Below are 22,005 nucleotides of genomic sequence, written 5' to 3'. Positions count from 1 at the left end.
ATGGTTAATTGCTCCCGTGATGAGAGCAACTATAACTCTCACTCATGAATTATTATCATAATGACACTGAGGTGAGGTCTGAGACTATTCTTGTTGTCAGACACATCATTCCTAAGTGTGTTACATTATCAATGACACTTGCTCTGCAAATCTCAATGATGGAGACAGAACATTTACATGATCTTCCAATCAATTCCTAAACTCTTCACTGTGACAACACTAGTCCTACCACTTTATTTGTATTCCACCTTTTTCTTTTGTCAACTCCCAGACCGTCATCCTGTGCATGCACCGTTAACCTAGGACTACTTTCCCCTCCAAAAAGATGAATAAATCAATATAAGGTCCACAATCTGAGCGGTCTTCATAATTTAAAAAAAAAGCGATGAAGGATACCGTCTTACCTATCTCAGATGGGGTGTTTTTGAGAAACCATTTCATAGGGACAGCAACACATGCACAGTTCAATAACAAGATGCCGACCTTTAGGTCAGGTTGGCCTTGCAGCTGACTCAGCACATCCCCACCAACAGATATAACCGAGGGGACAGATATAACCGCTGTCAACCTGACTGGCTGTCTTGATTCGTACCGTTACTACATAAAATCATAAACGAGTACAATACTGATCATAAAGGAATCAATGAACAGTGTATGACTGAAAAACTATAATCATCATGACATGGTCATACTGATTAAAATAGATTGTTGTTTTGCTATATTGATTATAACAAAATCATAAATGACAGATGAGAAATCTGTCTCCCCTCACACTCTCAAGGAGGGAGCATGGGAATAAGGCACACAATGCAACAATCATTTATTGTGCAGCTTATAATTACATCATATTCAGCTCTATTTATCGTTAAAGGCAGAATTTCAAAGAGTGTATGTGTGTGTGTGTGTGAAGGGGGGGGGGCACTCTCTGAATACCGTTACTCTCCTCAATTCCTGAACAATCTGGTCTTACATCAGCTAATGGGGCTACAGAACACAGCACGAACCCAATAGCTAGCACATATACCACACTTAGAAATACAATGACTACAAACCTGCCTGTGATTGGCTTGAATCATGAATTCTTATCATAACGCACCACAGTGATTGTTTGGCTGCATGTATTTATTTGTATTCCTCATTCAGGCTGAATGGATGTCACCTCACAAAGAGATGCTGTGAAGCGTTGGCCTCAGCTCTCAGCTCAGACTCCTGCCACCTGAGAGAGCTGGACCTCAGTCAAAATGATCTAGGTGACGGGGGGGTGAAGCTGCTCTCTGCTGGACTGGGGAGTCCACACTGTCAACTACAGACACTGAGGTGAGGTCTCAGACTATTCTTGTTGTCAGACACATCATTCCTAAGTGTCTGTTACATTATCATTCTATGGAATCAATGATACTTGCACAGAAAGGCTCAATAATTGAGACAGACAATCTACATTATCTTCCAATCAATTACTGTGTGTGTGTGTGTGTGTGTGTGTGTGTGTGTGTGTGTGTGTGTGTCTGTGTGGTGGCAGGGGGGCTGCTCTGTCTTCACTCTCTGAATAACTTTACTCTCATCAAATCCTGATCCACCTGGCCTTAGATCAGCTCATGGGACTACACAATACTGCACTAACCCAATAGCTATCAAATACATTATACCAGACGTAGAAATCCAGTCACTACAAATGTATCCATGGTTGCTTGCTCCCCTGTTGAGAGCAGCTATAACTGTCACTCATGAATTTTTGCACCACAGTGATGGGTTGGCTTAATGCATTTTTTTGTATTCCTCATTCAGGCTGAATGGATGTCACCTAACAGAGAGATGCTGTGAAGCGTTGGCCTCAGCTCTCAGCTCAGACTTCTGCCACCTGAGAGAGCTGGACCTCAGTAATAATTATCTACGTGACAGGGAGGTGAAGCTGCTTTCTGCTGGACTGGGGAGTCCACACTGTCAACTACAGACACTGAGGTGAGGTCTGAGACTATTCTTGTTGCCTGACACATCATTCCTAAGTGTCTGTTACATTATCATTCTATGGAATCAATGATACTTGCACAGAAAGGCTTAATAATTGAGACAGACAAAGGATATTATCTTCCAATCAATTACTATGTAATGTGTGTGTGTGTGTGTGTGTGTGTGTGTGTGTGTGTGTGTGTGTGTGTGTATGTGGTGGGAGGGGGGCTGCTCTGTCTTCAATATCTGAATATGTTTGTCCTCCTCAAATCCTGATCCACCTGGCCTTAGATCAGCTTATGAGACTGCATAATACTGCACTAACCCAATAGCTATCAAATACATGATACCAGACGTAGAAATCTAGTGACTACAAATGTATCCATGGTTAATTGCTCCACTGTTGAGAGGAACTATAACTCTCACTCATAAATTCTTGTGCCACAGTGATCGTTTGGCTTCATGTATTTATTTGTTGTCAGACACATCAGTCCTAAGTGTATTACATTGTCAATGATACAGTCATGAGAAAAAGTTAGGACACCCCCCAAAATATTAAGTTATTCTCTTAAAAATATGGACATATCAATATGTTATCTTCTTTCTAACAATGTCTATAGATAAAGGGGATGTAATTGAACAAAAAACTATGAAAATGTAACTTTGTAATCATTTATTTAACGAAAAATTAACAATAATGCCAATTCCTACTGAGGAAAAAGTTAGGACACCCTATGCCCTAATAGCTAGTATTGCCCCCCTTGGCTGAAATAACCTCAATTAGACGTTTCTTATAACTGTCTACAGGTCTCTGACATCAATTGGGAGAAAGTTTTTCCCACTCCTCCTTGCAGAATTCTTTCAGCTGTGTGATGTTCGAGGGGTGTCTTGCATGCACAGCCAGTTTCAAATCAATCCACAGCATCTCAATAAGATTAAGATCCGGGCTTTGACTTGACCATTCCAGAACTCTCAATTTATTTTTCTTGAGCCATTCCTTGGTAGATTTACTGGAATGTTTTGGGTCATTGTCATGTTGCATGGTCCACATCTGCTTCAGCTTCAACTGTCGAACAGATGGTCTCACATTTTCCTCAAGCACCCTCTGATACAATACAAAATTCATAGTGGATTCTATGATGGTGAGCTGACCAGGCCCTGCTGCAGAAAAGCAGCCCCAAACCATGACATTTCCACCCCCATGCTTCACAGTTGGTATGAGGTTCTTGTTCTCAAATGCTGTCTTGGTTTTGCGCCAAACATGTTTACTCTTACTGTGCCCAAATAGTTCAACTTTGGATTCATCTGTCCAAAGCACATTGTTCCAGAAGTTCTGGTCTTTCTCTAGGTGTTCTCTGGCAAACTTTAGTCTTGCCCTGATGTTTTTTTTTGACAGCAGGGGTTTCCTCCTTGCACACCTCCCATGTAATGCAAACTTGTTCAGTCTCTTTCTTATGGTGGATGCATGTACTTTGACATCAATTGTGGCAAGAGATACCTGTAGGTCTCGTGATGACATTCTGGGATTATTGGAGACTTCTTTAAGCATCTTTCGGTCAGCTCTTATGCTGAACTTGCTTGGGCGGCCTGACCTGGCCATGTTGGTGGTGGTTTTAAATGTTCTCCACTTGTAAATTATTTTCCGGACAGTGGAATGGCCAATTTCGAATAGTTTGGAGATCTTTTTATATCCCTTCCCAGACTCATATGCATCTACAATTTTTCTTCTGAAGGCCTCAGAGAGCTCTTTTGATCTCGCCATGGTGATGCAACTCACTTCAACAATCAAGAGCAAACCAAACTAAATATCTGAGGCTTAAATAGGACAGGCTCCTCCAAAATCCTCTGTAACGATGTTCTAATCATTTGCACCTGATGTGGTGCTCTTTATTATAATTTTAGCCATTTTAAGTGGAACTAAATGTGGGGGTGTCCTAACTTTTTCCTCACAAGAAGATTGCATTTCTATTAATTACATTTTACCAATCATTTTTTAAATAATTTGTTTCAGTTGTATTTGTTTAGTTATATTACCTCAATTTTTCAATATTGTTCAAATGAATATCAAATGTCCATATGTTTGAATATGTTGAAGAAGACAAAGGTTTTCATAGGGTGTCCTAATTTTTTCTCATGACTGTACTTGCACTGCAAATATCAATGATGGAGACAGAACATTTACTTGATCTTCCAATCATTTCCTAAACTCTTCACTGTGACAACACTAGTCCTACCACTTTATTTGTATTCCACGTTTTTCATTTGTCAGCTCCCAGACCATCATCCCGTGCGTGCATTTATTTTACCATGATGAGCGGTCTTCATAATTTAAAAAAAATCGATGAAGGATACTGTCTTACCTTTCTTAGATAATATGTTTTTGAGAAACCATTTCAGAGGGACAGCAACACATTCACAGTTCAATAACAAGAGGCCGACCTTTAGGTCAGGATGGCCTTGCAGCTGACTCAGCACATCCCCACCAACAGATATAACCCAGGGGACAGATTTAACCGCTGTATATCTGACTGGCTGTCTTGATTCGTACCGTTACTACATAGAATCATAAACGAGTCCAATACTGATCATGAAGGAATCAATGAACAGTGTATGACTGAAAAAATATAATCATCATGACATGGTCATACTGATTAAAATAGATTGTTGTTTTGCTATATTGATTATAAGAATATCATAAATGACAGATGAGAAATCTGTCTCCCCTCACACTATCAAGGAGGGAGCAATAAGGCACACAATGCAACAATCATTTATTGTACAGCTTATAATTACATCATATTCAGCTCTATTTATCATTAAAGGCAGAATTTCAAAGAGTGTATGTGTGTGTGTGTGGGGGGGGGGGGGGGGCACTCTCTGAATACCGTTACTCTCCTCAATTCCTGAACAATCTGGCCTAAGATCATCTGATGGGGCTTCACAATACTGCACTAACCTAATAGCTAGCAAATCTACCACACTTAGAAATACAATGACTACAAACCTGCCTGCGATTGGCTTGAATCATGAATTCTTATCATAATGCACCACATTGATGGTTTGGCTTCATGTATTTATTTGTACTCCTCATTCAGGCTGAATGGATGTGACCTCACAGAGAGATGCTGTGAAGCGTTGGCCTCAGCTCTCAGCTCAGACTCCTGCCACCTGAGAGAGCTGGACCTCAGTAATAATGATCTAGGTGACGGGGGGGTGAAGCTGCTCTCTGCTGGACTGGGGAGTCCACACTCTCAACTACAGACACTGAGGTGAGGTCTGAGACTATTCTTGTTGTCAGACACATCATTCCTAAGTGTCTGTTACATTATCATTGTATGGAATCAATGATACTTGAACAGAAAGGCTCAATAATTGAGACAGACAATGCATATTATCTTCCAATCAATTACTATATAATGTGCGTGCGTGCGTGCGTGCGTGCATGCGTGTGTGCATGTGGTGGCGAGGGGGCTGCTCTGTCTGCAACCTGTGAATATGTTTGCCCTCGTCAATTCCTGACCCACCTGGCCTTAGATCAGCTCACACAATACTGCACTAACCCAATAGCTAGCAAATACATTATACCAGACGGAGAAATCCAGTGACTACAAATGTATCCATGGTTAATTGCTCCCGTGATGAGAGCAAATATAACTCTCACTCATGAATTATTATCATAATGACACTGAGGTGAGGTCTGAGACTATTCTTGTTGTCAGACACATCATTCCTAAGTGTGTTACATTATCAATGACACTTGCTCTGCAAATCTCAATGATGGAGACAGAACATTTATATGATCTTCCAATCAATTCCTAAACTCTTCACTGTGATAACACTAGTCCTACCACTTTATTTGTATTCCACCTTTTTCTTTTGTCAACTCCCAGACCGTCATCCCGTGCATGCACCCTTAACCCTGGACTACTTTCCCCTCCAAAAAGATGAATAAATCAATATAAGCTCCACAATATGAGCGGTCTTCATAGTTTTTAAAAAAAGCGATGAAGGATACCGTCTTACCTATCTCAGATGGGGTGTTTTTGAGTAACCATTTCATAGGGACAGCAACACATGCACAGTTCAATAACAAGAGGCCACCCTTTAAGTCAGGATGGCCTTGCAGCTGACTCAGCACATCCCCACCAACAGATATAACCCAGGGGACAGATATTACTGCTGTCAACCTGACTGGCTGTCTTGATTTGTACCGTTACTACATACAATCATAAACAAGTACAATACTGATCATAAAGGAATCAATGGGGGGGGGGGCACTCTCTGAATACCGTTACTCTCCTCAATTCCTGAACAATCTGGCCTTAGATCAGCTGAGGGGGCCACACAATACTGCACTAACCCAATAGCTAGCAAATATACCACACTTAGAAATACATTGACTACAAACCTGCCTGTGATTGGCTTGAATCTTGAATTTTTATCATAATGCACCACAGTTATCGTTTGGCTGCATGTATTTATTTGTATTCCTCATTCAGGCTGAATGGATGTCACCTCACAGAGAGATGCTGTGAAGCGTTGGCCTCAGCTCTCAGCTCAGACTCCTGCCACCTGAGAGAGCTGGACCTCAGTTATAATCATCTAGGTGACTGGGGGATGAAGCTGCTCTCTGCTGGACTGGGGAGTCCACACTCTCAACTACAGACACTGAGGTGAGGTCTGAGACTATTCTTGTTGCCAGACACATCACTTCTAAGTGTACTACATTATCATTCTATGGAATCAATGATACTTGCACAGAAAGGCTCAATAATTTAGACAGACTATGCACATTATCTTCCAGTCAATTACTATATAGTGTGTATGTGTGTGTGTGTGTGTGTGTGTGTGTGGTGTGTGCATGTGTGCGTGCGGTGGCAGGGGGGGCTGCTCTGTCTGCACCCAGTGAATATGTTTCCACCCTCAATTCCTGACCCACCTGGCCTTAGATCAGCTCAAACAATACTGCAATAACCCAATAGCTAGCAAATACATTATACCAGACGTAGAAATCCAGTGAATACAAATGTATCCATGGTTAATTGCTCCCCTGTTGATAGCAACTATAACTCTCACTTATGAATTATTATCATAATGCACCACAGTGATGGTTTGGCTGCATGTATTTATTTGTATTCCTCATTCAGGCTGAATGGATGTCACCTCACAGAGAGATGCTGTGAAGCGTTGGCCTCAGCTCTCAGCTCAGACTCCTGCCACCTGAAAGAGCTGGACCTCAGTAATAATGATCTAGGTGACGGGGGGGAGAAGCTGCTCTCTGCTGGACTGAGGAGTCCACACTGTCAACTACAGACACTGAGGTGAGGTCTGAGACTATTCTAGTTGTCAGACACATCATTCCTAAGTGTCTGTTACATTATCATTCTATGGAATCAATGATACTTGCACTGAAAAGCTCAATAATTGAGACAGACAAAGGACATTATCTTCCAATCAATTCCTATAGTGTGTGTACGTGTGCGTGTGTGTGTGTGTGTGTGTGTGTGTGTGTGTGTGTGTGTGTGTGTGTGTGTGTGTGTGTGTGTGTGTGTGTGTGTGTGTGTGTGGTGGGATGGGGTCTGCTCTGTCTTCACTCTCTGAATATGTTGCCCTGCTCAAATCTTGACCCACCTGGCCTTAGATCAGCTCATGGGACTACACAATAGCTAGCAAATACATTATACCAGATGTAGAAATACAGTCACTACAAATGTATCCATGGTTAACTGCTCCCCTGTTGAGAGCAACTATAAGTCTCACTCATGAATTCTTGCACCACAGTGATCGTTTGGCTACATGTATTTATTTATATTACTCATTCACATGTGGCCTTTCAACTGCCAAATGAAGAGGATTTAAAGCTGCACATGTACATTAGAGAGGAATAATCAGATTCTTGATATCAGATGGAGTGACACTATTTCCCCAGGTTGTCAGGCTGTGGAGTCCCAGAGGAAGGCTGTGTTTCTCTGGCTTCAGCTCTGAGGTCTAATCCCTCCCACCTGAGAGAGCTGGACCTCAGCTACAATCACCCAGGAGACTCAGGACTGGCGCTGCTCTCTGCTGTACAGAAAGATCCACTCTGTAAACTACAGACACTCAGGTAAATACCACTGCTCTTCTGTACATACCTGTTCATACTGTTCATACTGTTCATAATGCACATAATGCACATATCCTATATTTTCTTTAATACTACTGCACATACTGTACATACTTGTTTATACGGCATTCCATATTTATATTTATTCTGCATCTACCTCATGTTACTGTTAATACATATATACTGCTAGACTGCATTACCCATACAGCTCATATGCTGCTACACTGCTCATACTGTAACTATTTATTCTGCTATAATGCTACTGCTACTCACATACTGCTATACTGCACTGCTATATTATACTGCTTATATTATACTATATTATACTGCACTACTACTGATCATATATTGCACTACCTGTAAATACTGTTCATTGCACTTTCTGCTATTTTGCACTTCTGGTTAGACGCTAACTGCATTTCGTTGTCTCTGTACTTGTACTCTGCACAATGACAATAAAGTTGAATCTAATCTAATCTAAAAAAGGCTGAATATGTGGCTGGACGTATCAATGAGATGAATGCACAGTATCTATTTTCCACGTGATTGTGAGTGTGTCATCCAACCTCTGTGGGTTCTTCTGTGGTTGATATAGTGTGGACCATGGTGGAGAGTGCAGGCTCAAACCTGGGCTGATCAAATGTAAGTCACCAAGGCTGTAGAGAATAGGACTGTGATATTACTCAAGAACCAGGATACAGCAGAGTTCAAACAGAGCACCAGTATTGTATTCATATGTAAATCTAAAATATTAGTAAATGTGAATTAGTTGTATCCCTTGTAAAACATTTTAAATGAATAAGTCATATTTTGTGAAAAAAATAATGTTGCCATAACAAGATCACATTGTGAATATTGTAAGTTATTCAATTGTATTGATTTGATGATTATTTCTGTCCTCTAAATCAGATGCCTGTAAGCTCACCCTGGACCCAAACACAGCACACAGAGGCCTCTCTCTGTCTGAGGAGAACAGAAAGGTGACACGGGGGACAGAGGAGCAGCCGTATCCTGATCACCCAGAGAGATTTGACTACAGGGCCCAGGTGCTGTGTAGAGAGGGTCTGACTGGGCGCCGTTACTGGGAGGTAGAGTGGAGTGGGAGAGTGGCTGGTATAGGAGTGACATATAAAGGAATCAGCAGGAGAGGAGAGGATGATGATTGTAGGTTGGGATACAATGACAAGTCCTGGAGTCTGAGGTGCTCTGGTAACAGATACTTTGCCTGTCACAATAAGAAGAAGACTGACATACCTGTCCCCTCCTCTGGCTCCCACAGAGTAGGAGTGTATCTGGACTGGCCGGCCTGCACTCTGTCCTTCTACAGCGTCTCCTCTGACACACGGACCCTCCTGCACACATTCCACTCCACATTCACTGAGCCGCTCTACCCAGGGTTTTGGCTTTTGTATGTAGACTCTTCAGTGACCCTGTGTTAACTAGTCTCAGGGAGATCACACTGAACACCAAAGGCTCAAAGATGACGGATCAGAACATGATGCAGTTGGATAGTGGTGTGTTTTCACTGAGATGTTGGATGTACAGATGTTCCCTCTCCCAGTGTGTAAGGTGTAGTGTATAGTGTGTAGGGTGTAGTGTATATATATATTATTAAATTAAATGCTTCTGATAGTGAAATAGACAGATCAGTAATTGAGTGACAAAAAACAGAAGCTTACATGTTTTTTTTTTTTTTTTATGGAGATGCAACTGACAGTGAAACAATCCAGATGAATGATTAGATGATCAAATCAGACTGATGATGAACTCTGAGAATAACACAGGAGAGAGTGTCTGTATGTATATAAGAGTTGGTTAGATTGGGTGTTGGAGTTGTGATGCTGGATTACGTTGCTGTGTGTAAGATAGCAGGGAGTGGATGTGAAGACAGCTCTCCTTCTCTGTCGGTACAACATGGACAGTGTCTTCGGAACATCCTAATCTACACAGTGTGTAATTGATTCCGATGCAAATCAGAGACCCCATAAAAACAAAGATATTTATTCCAAAATGACATGAACTATTATCCTTGCATTAAGATGGACTTAATTCAACTTATTGAGTGACTTGTTGATGACATTTTTGCATTTTAGCTAATTTTAAGAGTGTCATAGCAAAAGGTCTGAATACTTCTGTACATGAGGTATTTCTGTATTTCAGTTTTAATAAATGAAGAAATTTCAAAAATCGTGTTTTCGCTTTGTCATTCTGGGGTATTGTGTGTGGATTGATGGCAAATTATTTTAATTGAATCCATTTTAAATTGAGTCTATAACACAAGAAAATGTGTAAAAAGTGAAGCGGTCTGAATACCTTCAGAAGGCGCTGTACATGTTCTGAACTTCACTTTCCATGCATTCCTTCATTTTTACATAGTAATCATCTAGTACAGTAATAGCTCTGCATCATGTGACATTGTGAGGGGCAGCCAAGGTGCAGGCTGCTTTTCCCCTCTCTGTCTGTGGGCTGTGGGAGGCATGGCTCTCATGAGAAGACTTCACCTGTCCCCTGCAGTACCGCTCCCTGCCATGGGAGGCATGGCTCTCATGAGAAGACTTCACCTGTCCCCTGCAGTACCGCTCCCTGCCATGGGAGGCATGGCTCTCATGAGAAGACTTCACCTGTCCCCTGCAGTACCGCTCCCTGCCATGGGAGGCATGGCTCTCATGAGAAGACTTCACCTGTCTCCTGCAGTACCTCTCCCTGCCATGGGAGGCATGGCTCTCATGAGAAGACTTCACCTGTCCCCTGCAGTACCGCTCCCTGCCATGGGAGGCATGGCTCTCATGAGAAGACTTCACCTGTCCGCTGCAGTACCGCTCCCTGCCATGGGAGGCATGGCTCTCATGAGAAGACTTCACCTGTCCCCTGTAGTACCTCTGACCCCAGACCCCAGACCTCCAGACCCCCAGACCCCCAGACCCCTATCCCCCAGACCTCTAGCCCTCAGATGGGGGCACCACCTGGTGGTCATTTACTAGTATTACAACAACAGAGAGATTAGAATCCAGCCAGTTAGCAATAAGCACTGGATCCTAAAAACCCAGAATTTGAACCTGAAATATTCTTTATAACATCACAGATCTTTTATAATGGAACAGTGTAATAGAACATCAGTGTAATAGAACATCAGTGTAATAGAACAGTGTAATAGAACAGTGTAATAGAACATCAGTGTAACAGAACATTAGTGTAATAGAACATCAGTGTAATTGAACATCAGTGTAATAGAACAGTGTAATAGAACAGTGTAATAGAACATCAGTGTAATAGAACATTAGTGTAATAGAACATCAGTGTAATAGAACAGTGTAATAGAACAGTGTAATAGAACAGTGTAATAGAACATTAGTGTAATAGAACATCAGTGTAATAGAACATCAGTGTAATAGAACAGTGTAATAGAACATCAGTGTAATTGAACATTAGTGTAATAGAACATCAGTGTAATAGAACATTAGTGTAATAGAACATTTATGTAATAGAACATTAGTGTAATAGAACATTTATGTAATAGAACAGTGTAATAGAACATTAGTATAATAGAATATTAGTATAATAGAACATTTATGTAATAGAACAGTGTAATAGAACATCAGTGTAATATAATCTTAGTATAATAGAACATTAGTATAATAGAACATCAGTGGAAACCAAAGGGGACGTTTTCTTTCCAGTGTTAACACTTCACTTTGCAACGTCATGACAACCCAAATGTGCAGACAGGCCTAGGAGACGAGTTAACCTTGACCCTGACCCTAACTCTAACCCTGACCCTGACCCTGACCCTGACTCTGACCCTAACCCTAACTCTGACCCTGAACCTGACTCTGACCCTGACCCTAACCCTTACTCTAACCCTGACCCTGACCCTAACCCTAAACCCTGACCCTAACCCTAACCCTAGGGGATGAGTTAACTTTAACCCTAAACCCTGACCCTAACCCTAACCCTAGGGGATGAGTTAACTTTAACCCTGACCCTGACCCTAACCCTAACCCTAGGGGATGAGTTAACTTTAACCCTAAACCCTGACCCTGACCCTAACCCTAGGGGATGAGTTAACTTTAACCCTGACCCTAACCCTAACCCTAGGGCTAGTAGAACCATGTAGTTTGGCTCTTTAAACCCACCTCCTCGTTGCTAGGCAACCCCCCCCCTTTTCCCTCCACCGTTCGTATTTTACGACATTTTTTAGAAAAAAATGTTTTATGAAACTCCTTCAAACCACACAATCTCCCCACCCCCTCGTTGCTAGGTAACCCACCATATCCCGTCCCTTTCCGACATTTTCTTTTCCTTTACGACATTCCCTCAAACACACCAACCTCCCTTATTTTACGACATTTACTATTATTATTATTATTATTATTATTATTATTATTATTATATCTTTACGACATTTACTTCTTCTTTACGAGAGAAGGGGAGACAGACACCATGGAAACCACCACCACCACCGACACCGGCGGCTCCTCTGGTACTCGTAGCGGGTCCTCTGGGACCGTCTCCCCCGGTGGTACCGTCTCCTCTACCGGCTCTGAGGCTAATGATAACGGGGCTAACTAACGAAGCTAACGAATTTACCTACCGAGTGCAGTGTTGACGGGGTGCTAAAGGCTAATGCTAACTGGCTCTAACGAACTGACCATGTGTGTGTGTGTGTGTGGAAACGCGTCGTGTCATCATTACTCGACATTCCTTCAAACCCACCCCCTCGTTGCTAGGCAACCCCCCCCCTTTCCCTCCACCGTTCGTATTTGTTTTGAAAAAATATTTTTACGACACTCCTTCAAACCACACACACACTCTCCCCACCCCCTCGTTGCTAGGTAACCCACCATATCCCGTCCCTTTCCGACATTTTCTTTTCCTTTACGACATTCCCTCAAACCCACCAACTGTTCCTCGTTGCTAGACAACCCCACCCCTCCCTCATTTTACGATATCTTTTTATTATTATTATTATTATTATTATATCTTTACGACATTTACTTCTTCTTTGCGAGAGAAGGGGAGACAGACACCATGGAAACCACCGACACCGGCGGCTCCTCTGGTACCCGTAGCGGGTCCTCTGGGACCGTCTCCCCCGGTGGTACCGTCTCCTCTACCGGCTCCTTCGGCGGCTCTGGGACCGTCTCCGGCGGCTCCTCCGGCGGCTCTGGGACCGGCTCCTCCGGCGGCTCTGGGACCGTCTCCTCCGGCGGCTCTGGGACCGTCTCCGGCGGCTCCTCCGGCGGCTCTGGGACCGGCTCCTCCGGCGGCTCTGGGACCGGCTCCTCCGGCGGCTCTGGGACCGGCTCCTCCGGCGGCTCTGGGACCGTCTCCTCCGGCGGCTCTGGGACCGGCTCCTCCGGCGGCTCTGGGACCGGCTCCTCCGGCGGCTCTGGGACCGGCTCCTCCGGCGGCTCTGGGACCGGCTCTTCCGGCTCCTCCTCTGGTACCGGTACCCGGACCTCGTTTCTGACCCGGGCCACGACGCTCAACCTCCACACCGGGAACCTCGTCAACCGGAGCCGGCTGAAGAAGAAGTGTCCGTCGTCCCCGAGTGAGGAGGTAAGAAGGGCGGGGGGGGGGTCGGGAGGCTAGAGGCTAATGCTAACGGGGCTAACGAAGCTAACGAATTTACCTACCGAGTGCAGTGTTGACGGGGTGCTAAAGGCTAATGCTAACGGGGCTAACGAATTTACCTACAGAGTGCAGTGTTGACGGGGTGCTAAAGGCGAATGCTAACTGGCTCTAACGAACTGACCGTGTGTGTGTGTGTGTGTGTATTATGAATGTGATTAAATAAATACTAAATATGTCGTTTTATTGTCATTTTCTGTCTGTCTGTCTGACCTGTTGTTGCCGTTCAGCTCCAGGATTATATCCGCGCCACGCTGTCTCTGACCTGTCTGTCTCTCTATCTGACCTGTCTCTCTCTGTCTGTCTGTCTGACCTGTATGTCTTTTGTTGCCCTCCAGCTCCAGGATTGTATCCGCGCCATGCTGTCTCTGACCTGTCTGTCCCTCTGTCTTATCTGTCTGTCTATCTGTCTGTCTGTCTGTTTCTCTCTGACCTGTCTGTCTCTCCATCTGACCTGTCTGTCTGTTGTTGCCGTAGCTCCAGGACTGTATCCGCGCCACGCTGAGTGACTGGTCCTCCGAGACGCCGTCGGCCGGGGAGAAGGTGAGACTCATCCCTCTCTTCTCTCCCTCCCTCCTTTCCTGTCTCTCTCTCTCTCCCTCCTTCCCTCCCTCCTTTCCTCCTGTCTCTCTCTTCTTTCCCTCCTTTCCTGTCTTCCTTCCTTCCTTCCCTCCTGTCTCTCCCTCCCTCCCTCCCTCCTGTCTCTCTCCCTCTCTCCCTCCTTCCCTCCCTCCTGTCTCTCTCCCTCTCTCCCTCCTTCCCTCCCTCCTGTCTCTCTCTCTCCCTCCTTCTCCCCTCCTTCTCCCCTCCCTCCCTCCCTCCTGTCTCTCTCTCTCTCTCCTTCTCTCCCTCATTCCCTTCCCTCCTTTCCTGTTTCCTGTCTTCTTTCCTTACTGTCGGCGGAGGAGAAGGTGAGACTCATCCCTCTCTTCCTTCCTTCCTTCCTTCCTTCGTCTCTCTCTGGATGCTCCACACACACACACACGCACACCCACACACACGCGCGCCCAGAGGCGTCAATGTTTAGTGAGTCAAGTGACAATGTGTGTGTGTGTGAGAGAAAGGGAGACACACACACACACACACACACACACACACAGACACACACACACACACACACGCGCGTCAATGTTTAGTGTGTGTGGGTGCTCCTGAGACAGGGAGAGAGAGAGGGAGACACATACACACTCACATACACACACACACACACACACACACACACAGAGACACACACACACTCACACAGACATACACACACACACACACACACACACTCACACAGACATACACACACACACACTCACACTGTCTGTCTGTCTGTCTCTGACCTGTCTGTCCCTCTGTCTGTCTGTCTGTCTGTCAGTCTCTGACCTGTCTGTCTGTCTGTCTGTTTGTCTCTGACCTGTCTGTCTCTCCATCTGACCTGTCTGTCTGTTGTTGCCGTAGCTCCAGGACTGTATCCGCGCCACGCTGAGTGACTGGTCCTCTGAGACGCCATCGGCCGGGGAGAAGGTGAGACTCATCCCTCTCTTCTCTCCCTCCCTCCCTCCCTCCTTTCCTGTCTCTCTCTCTCTCTCTCCTTCCCTCCCTCCTTTCCTGTCTCTCTCTTCCTTCCCTCCTTTCTTGTCTTCCTTACTTCCTTCCCTCCTGTCTCTCCCTCCCTCCTGTCTCTCTCCCTCCCTCCTTCCCTCCCTCCTGTCTCTCTCCCTCCCTCCCTCCTTCTTTCCTTCTCTCCCTCCCTCCTGTCTCTCTCTCTCTCTCCTTCCCTCCCCCCTTCTCTCCCTCCCTCCCTCCTGTCTCTCTCTCTCCCTCCTTCTCCCCTCCTTCTCCCCTCCCTCCCTCCCTCCCTCCTGTCTCTCTCTCTCTCTCTCTCTCTCTCCCTCCTTCTCTCTCTCCTTCCCTTCCCTCCTTTCCTGTTTCCTCTCTTCTTTCCTTACTGTCGGCGAAGGAGAAGGTGAGACTCATCCCTCTCTTCCTTCCTTCCTTCCTTCCTTCCTTCCTTCCTTCCCTCCCTCCTTTCCTTCGTCTCTCTCTGGATGCTCCACACACACACACACACGCACACCCACACACACGCGCGCCCAGAGGCGTCAATGTTTAGTGAGTCAAGTGACAACGTGTGTGTGTGAGAGAGAGAGAGGGAGACACACACACACACACACACACAGATAGACAGACAGACACACTCACACAGACACACACACTCACTCACACAGACACACTGTGGGAGCCTGGTCGACAGGCGCAACAGTGGGTCAACCAATGAGAATAGAAACAGGCGGAAACAGGGGTTGCGGTGAAATCAACGTAGGGTTTTATTTCTAAGGTGCGGGGAAAAGGGAGAGGCGAAAGGCAACTCAAATCTTCACCGGGTTGGCGGTTGGCGCTACGGCGCTCTGCCGGGTTCTTCTTGTTGTCAGAGAGAGAGAGAGAGAGACAGGCCAAAGTTAGTGGGATATCGGGTCCCTTTCACTGACCTCTTCCTCCGGTCGGTTGGGGGGTTCCTCTCCGTCTTCCAGGCTTTCTCTCCCGTTTGGCTTATGAGACTGGCTTAGCGGGTGTCTGGTCTCGACTCGTTCCTCCAGCCAGTCTGTCTTCAGCTTGTCCTGGGGAGTTTAAAAGGCCTCAGGATCGCCGAGCTGACTCAGCGCACCTGTGAGCGGTGAGCTGAGTCATCTGATTGGTGGCGGAGTCTCCAGGACATAGAACTGGGATAGTACCTCCCATCCAGCACGACACCCCATGGCTGCCTTTGCCTCCCCCTTGTGGCCACCAGGTGTCTCTGTGGGGCACTGCTCACCGGCTGGGCCATCACAACACACAGACACACACACACACACACTCACACACACACTCACTCACACAGACACACACAGACACACACACATGCCCAGAGGCGTCAATGTTTAGTGAGTCAAGTGACAACGTGTGTGTGTGTGTGTGTGTGTGTGTGTGTGGGTGGGTGCTCCTGAGACAGGGAGAGAGAGAGGGAGACACACACACACACTCACACATACGCACACTCACACAGACAGACACACACTCACACAGACACTCACACATACACACACATGCCCAGAGGCGTCAATGTTTAGTGAGTCAAGTGACAACGTGTGTGTGTGTGTGTGTGTGTGTGTGTGTGTGTGGGTGGGTGCTCCTGAGACAGGGAGAGAGAGAGGAAGACACACACACACTCACATACACACAGACACACACACACACTCACACACTCACACAGACATACACACACTCACACAGACATACACAGACACACTCACACAGACACACACACAGGCAGGGAGACGGGGGGGAGGCAGGTTTGGGGGGGAGGATTGAACAGGGAGGGAGGGAGGTTCTGCTGAGGTCAGCTAATCTCTCTCTCTTTCTCTCCCTCTCTCTAGTTCGACTAGTCTGGTCTGTCTCTAACCTGGACTGCTCCCCCCTCCCAGGCACGCCTGGCTGTCTTTCTGTAATCTGTCTGTCCTGAACCTGTCTGTCTCTCAGACCTGTCTGTCTCTCCAGGAGTCTGACGTCCTAGACTGTTCCACCCCCCACGCGGCCGAGGCCATCACGCCTGTCTGTCTCTCTGTCTGTCTGTCTCTAACTTGTCTCTCTCTCTCTAACCTGTCTGTCTGTTTACCTGTGTCTCTCTCTCTGACCTGTCTGTCTCTCCAGGAGTCTGACGTCCTGGACTGCTCCACCCCCCATGCGGCCGAGGCCACCATCATGCTTGTCTGTCTCTCTCTCTCTGACCTGTCTGTCTCTCTCTCTCTAACCTGTCTCTCTGTTTACCTGTCTCTCTCTCACCTGTCTTTCTCTAACCTGTCTGTCTCTAACCTGTCTGTCTCTCCAGGAGTCTGACGTCCTGGACTGCTCCACCCCCCAGGCGGCCGAGGCCACCATCACACCGGAGGAGAGGGAGGAGCTGAAGGTGTCTGGTACGCTACGACAAGCTAACGCAGGCTAACGCTAGGCTAATGCAGGGTAAGACAGGTTAACGCAGGCTAAGACAGGCTCACGCACGCTAACACACACCACGATAACACATGCTAATAAATGCTAGTGCATGCTAACACCGGCTCACACGCACCACGATAACACACGCTAACCCAGGGCTAACAAACGATACCAGCCCATGATTACACACGACGCGACCACACGTTAACACAGGCTAACAAATGACACCAGCACATGCTAACACAGGCTAACCCAGGCTAACCAACGCTAACCCACGTTAACACAGGCTAACAAATGACACCAGCACATGCTAACACAGGCTAACCTAGGCTAACCCACGCTAACGTTGTCGTTGCAGTCAAGCTGTTCCTGTGCGAGTCGGACCAGTCGTCCATCAGGCAGGCTGTCGACATGGGTGAGTCCTGCCTGTTTGTCTGTCTGTCTGCCTGTTTGGCTGTCTGCTTGTCTGTCTGTTTGTTTGGCTGGCTGGCTGGCTGTCTGCCTGTCTGTCTGTCTGCCTGTTTGGCTGTCTGTCTGTTTGGCTGCCTGCCTGTCTGTCTCTCTCTTTACCTGTTTGTCTCTCCCCTCCACAGCCTGTCTCACCCTCGCCCTGTCGACCAGGAGGACAACATCCCCCCCCCCCCCCACACCCAGACCCTCTCGGACCTCTAACCTGTCTTTCTCTCCCTAACCTGTCTCCCTCCCCCCCAACAGCCTGTCTCACTCTCGCCCTCTCCCAACTCGACTCGGTTATCCTGGCGCCCCCCCCCCCCCCCCCCCCCCCCCCGGGGGCCGACCACGCCCCCCAGACCCTCTCGGACCTGCAGCCGGCATGGGTTTTCTTGGAAACGCTGGTGGCGTCCGGGAAGGTGGTCGCCATCGGGACGTCGGACCTGGACAAGGGCCTCCTGGAGGAGCTGCACAACTGGGCCCAGGTGGGTGTCTGTCTGTCTTTCTCTGGCCTGTCTGTTTGTCCTGGACGGTGTGTGTGTCTGTCTGTCTGTCTCTCTCTCTCTCTCGCTCTATCCCTGACCTGTCTGTCTGTCCTGGACAAGGGCCTCCTGGAGGAGTTGTACGACTGGGACCAGGTGGGTGTCTGTCTGTCTGATCTGTCTGTCTGTCCTGGACAAGGGCCTCCTGGAGGAGCGCTACGACTGGGCCCAGGTGGGTGTCTGTCTCTGTCTCTGAACTGTCTGTCTGTCTGTCCTGTGCTGGGGGTATCTGTCTCTCCCTGACCTGTCTGTCTCTCTCTCCATGTCCAAGGTGAAACCCCACCAGTAACCAGGTCAAACTGAGTGCGTACGCCAACTGTCTGTCTCTCTTTCTCTCTCTCTCTTTCTCTCTGTCCCTGTCCTGTCTCTCTCTCTCTGTCCCAACCAAGCAGTTAACAGTGTCTGTCTGTCTGTCTCTCTCTCTCCCGTCCCTGACCTGTCTGTCTGTCCCTGACCTGTCTCTCTCTCTCTCTCTCTCTCTCTCCCCCGTATCCAAGGTGAAGACCACCAGTAATCAGGTCAACCTGGCGTCCTGTTGTGTGATGCCCCCCGATCTGATGGCCTGTATGTCTCTCTGTCCCTGACCTGTCTGTCTCTCCCTGACCTGTCTCTCTCTCTTCCGTATCCAAGGTGAAGCCCACCAGTAACCAGGTCAACCTGGCGTCCTGTTCTGTGATGCCCCCCGATCTGATGGCCTGTCTGTCTCTCTGTCCCTGACCTGTCTGTCTCTCTGACCTGTCTCTCTCTCTCCCGTATCCAAGGTGAAGCCCATCAGCAACCAGGTCAACCTGGCGTCCTGTTGTGTGATGCCCCCCGATCTGACGGCATATGCCAAGCAGGCGGGGGTCCAGCTACTGACCCACAACGACCCCAAAGGTGGGTGTCTGTCTGTGATCTGTCTGTCTGTGATCAATTTGTCTGGGGGTGTCTGTCTGTCTGTCTCTCTTTCTCTCTCTCTGTCCCTGACCTGTCTGTCTCTCTCTGACCTGTCTGTCCCCCCTCTAACCTAACCTCCCTCTTCATCTGAGCTGTCTGTCTCTCTCTGACCTGTCTCTCTCTCTCCCTCCCTCTCTTTCCATGTCTGTCTCTCCCTCTAACCTGTCTCTCTCTCTCTCTCCCTCTCTTTCCATGTCTGTCTCTCCCTCTAACCTGTCTCTCTCTCTCTCTCTCTCCTTCCAGAGCTTATCTCGGCGGCGGGCTTCCAGGAGGCGCTGTCTCTCTCTCTCTGACCCGTCTGTCTATCTGTCTGTCTTTGACATGTCTGTCTCCCCTCTAACCTGTCTCTCTCTCTCTCCCTCCCCCCTCTCCCTCTGAGCTGTCTGTCTGTCTTTGACCTGTCTCTCTCCCCCTAACCTGTCTTTCTCTAACCTGTCTGTCTCTCTGTCGTCTTCCAGAGCTCATCACGTCGGCGGGCTTCCAGGAGGCGCTCCGTGAGAGCGCGGCGTTAGCAACGGCGTCCCACGGCGACCCCGACCGCGACGGCTGTGACGCGGCGTCGGCGTGGCGTGGCGTGGCGCCTCCGCTGGGTCCTGCGCTACGCCATCATCGTCAAGAGCCGCGGCATCATCAAGGCCAAGGGCTACCTGGTCCACGCCACCCGGGTAGCGTAGCGTAGCATAGCATAGTCTGGTGTAGTCGAGGCTAGCATAGTGTAGTGTAGCCTTAGCGTAGCATCGTGTAGCCTTGGTTAGCCTGGTTAGCGTAGCGCGGACGACACCTTGGTTAAGTTGAAAGACTTAGCTACGGTTAGTAGCTAAGTTACATGTATGTAATGTGATGTCATGTATGTAATGCTTATGGAGTTGATGGTGGATTAAATCTGTTCCGTCAGTTTTCCAGCGACTGACAGAGAGCAGAAACACGCTGCATGGGGCCATCTGTTGGTCGACTGTCGACAGCACAACACATGAGGCCAATGGAGGAAAGCAGAACCATGTGAGAAGATTTCCTCTTCAGTGGTTGAACCTTTCACACATCTGGCACTCCGGATTGTTTCAGCAGCGTAAAAACAAAATGCATTTTTAAATGTTCCAATGTATTTCTATGGGACTGTTAGGGATAGGAATGTATTTCTATGGGACTGTTAGGGATAGGAATGTATTTCTATGGGACTGTTAGGGATAGGAATGTATTTCTATGGGACTGTTAGGGATAGGAATGTATTTATATGGGACTGTTAGGGTTAGGAATGTATTTCTATGGGACTGTTAGGGATAGGAATGTATTTCTATGGGACTGTTAGGGATAGGAATGTATTTCTATGGGACTGTTAGGGTTAGGAATGTATTTCTATGGGACTGTTAGGGATAGGAATGTATTTCTATGGGACTGTTAGGGATAGGAATGTATTTCTATGGGACTGTTAGGGTTAGGAATGTATTTCTATGGGACTGTTAGGGTTAGGAATGTATTTCAATGGGACTGTTAGGGATAGGAATGTATTTCTATGGGACTGTTAGGGTTAGGAATGTATTTCTATGGAACTGTTAGGGTTAGGAATGTATTTCTATGGGACTGTTAGGGTTAGGAATGTATTTCTATGGAACTGTTAGGGTTAGGAATGTATTTCTATGGGACTGTTAGGGATAGGAATGTATTTCTATGGAACTGTTAGGGTTAGGAATGTATTTCTATGGAACTGTTAGGGTTAGGAATGTATTTCTATGGGACTGTTCGGTGCCAACATGTTTGACAACATGGTAAGTTAGTGAGTTTCGTTTCTAGGCACACTAGATCGTATCCAGGGGTAATAGAACATTAGTGTAAAAGAACATTAGTTTAATAGAACAGTGTAATAGAACATTAGTGTAATAGAACATTAGTGTAATAGAACATTAGTGTAAAAGAACATTAGTTTAATAGAACAGTGTAATAGAACATTAGTGTAATAGAACATTAGTGTAATAGAACATCAGTGTAATAGAACATTAGTGTAATAGAACAGTGTAATAGAACGTTAGTATAATAGAACATTAGTTTAATAGAACATTAGTATAATAGAACATTAGTGTAATAGAACATTAGTGTAATAGAACGTTAGTTTAATAGAACATTAGTGTAATAGAACATTAGTATAATAGAACATTAGTGTAATAGAACGTTAGTATAATAGAACATTAGTGTAATAGAACATTAGTGTAATAGAACATTAGTGTAATAGAACAGTGTAATAGAACATCAGTGTAATAGAACATTAGTGTAATAGAACATTAGTGTAATAGAACATTAGTATAATAGAACATTAGTGTAATAGAACGTTAGTGTAATAGAACATTAGTGTAATAGAACAGTGTAATAGAACGTTAGTATAATAGAACATTAGTATAATAGAACATTAGTGTAATAGAACATTAGTGTAATAGAACATTAGTGTAA

At 46.4% G+C, this 22,005-nt stretch overlaps 3 protein-coding genes across 11 annotated transcripts in view; 2 read left to right on the top strand and 1 right to left on the bottom strand.

The window, feature by feature from the left end:
• The window catches only part of LOC310823880 (uncharacterized protein), a 417,085-nt gene extending 407,283 nt beyond the window's left edge, over positions 1-9,802 (top strand). For 6 of the 9 annotated variants that reach the window (XM_083696773.1, XM_083696771.1, XM_083696772.1 and 3 more), the window contains 8 exons: positions 1,144-1,317; positions 1,786-1,959; positions 5,043-5,216; positions 6,447-6,620; positions 7,095-7,268; positions 7,877-8,050; positions 8,646-8,692; positions 8,960-9,802. In XM_083696773.1, the coding sequence (XP_083552899.1) occupies positions 1,144-1,317; positions 1,786-1,959; positions 5,043-5,216; positions 6,447-6,620; positions 7,095-7,268; positions 7,877-8,050; positions 8,646-8,692; positions 8,960-9,489 (1,621 nt within the window). In that variant the 3' untranslated portion in view covers positions 9,490-9,802. The remainder of the gene's footprint in view (positions 1-1,143; positions 1,318-1,785; positions 1,960-5,042; positions 5,217-6,446; positions 6,621-7,094; positions 7,269-7,876; positions 8,051-8,645; positions 8,693-8,959) is intronic. The other 3 variants (XM_083696775.1, XM_083696776.1, XM_083696774.1) reach the window with 3 other exon arrangements.
• LOC310823633 (uncharacterized protein) overlaps positions 1-22,005 on the bottom strand; it is a gene marked incomplete at its 3' end in the record, with an annotated part of 277,614 nt that overhangs the window by 136,826 nt on the left and 118,783 nt on the right. The window lies entirely within an intron of this gene.
• Positions 9,671-20,540, top strand: LOC310823750 (glutamate--cysteine ligase regulatory subunit-like; the record flags this gene model as incomplete). Its single annotated transcript, XM_083696596.1, has 7 exons — positions 9,671-9,682; positions 17,535-17,619; positions 17,997-18,053; positions 18,353-18,573; positions 19,392-19,506; positions 20,025-20,135; positions 20,470-20,540. The coding sequence occupies 7 exons, from the start codon at positions 9,671-9,673 to the stop codon at positions 20,538-20,540; spliced, it is 672 nt and encodes a 223-aa protein (XP_083552722.1).

The sequence above is a fragment of the Argentina silus genome (assembly GCF_951799395.1).
Source record: "Argentina silus genome assembly, chromosome: Y".
Classification (NCBI taxonomy): domain Eukaryota; kingdom Metazoa; phylum Chordata; class Actinopteri; order Argentiniformes; family Argentinidae; genus Argentina; species Argentina silus.
The sequence above is the reverse complement of the archived record's forward strand: the minus strand, read 5'-3'. Positions and strand labels throughout refer to the sequence as shown.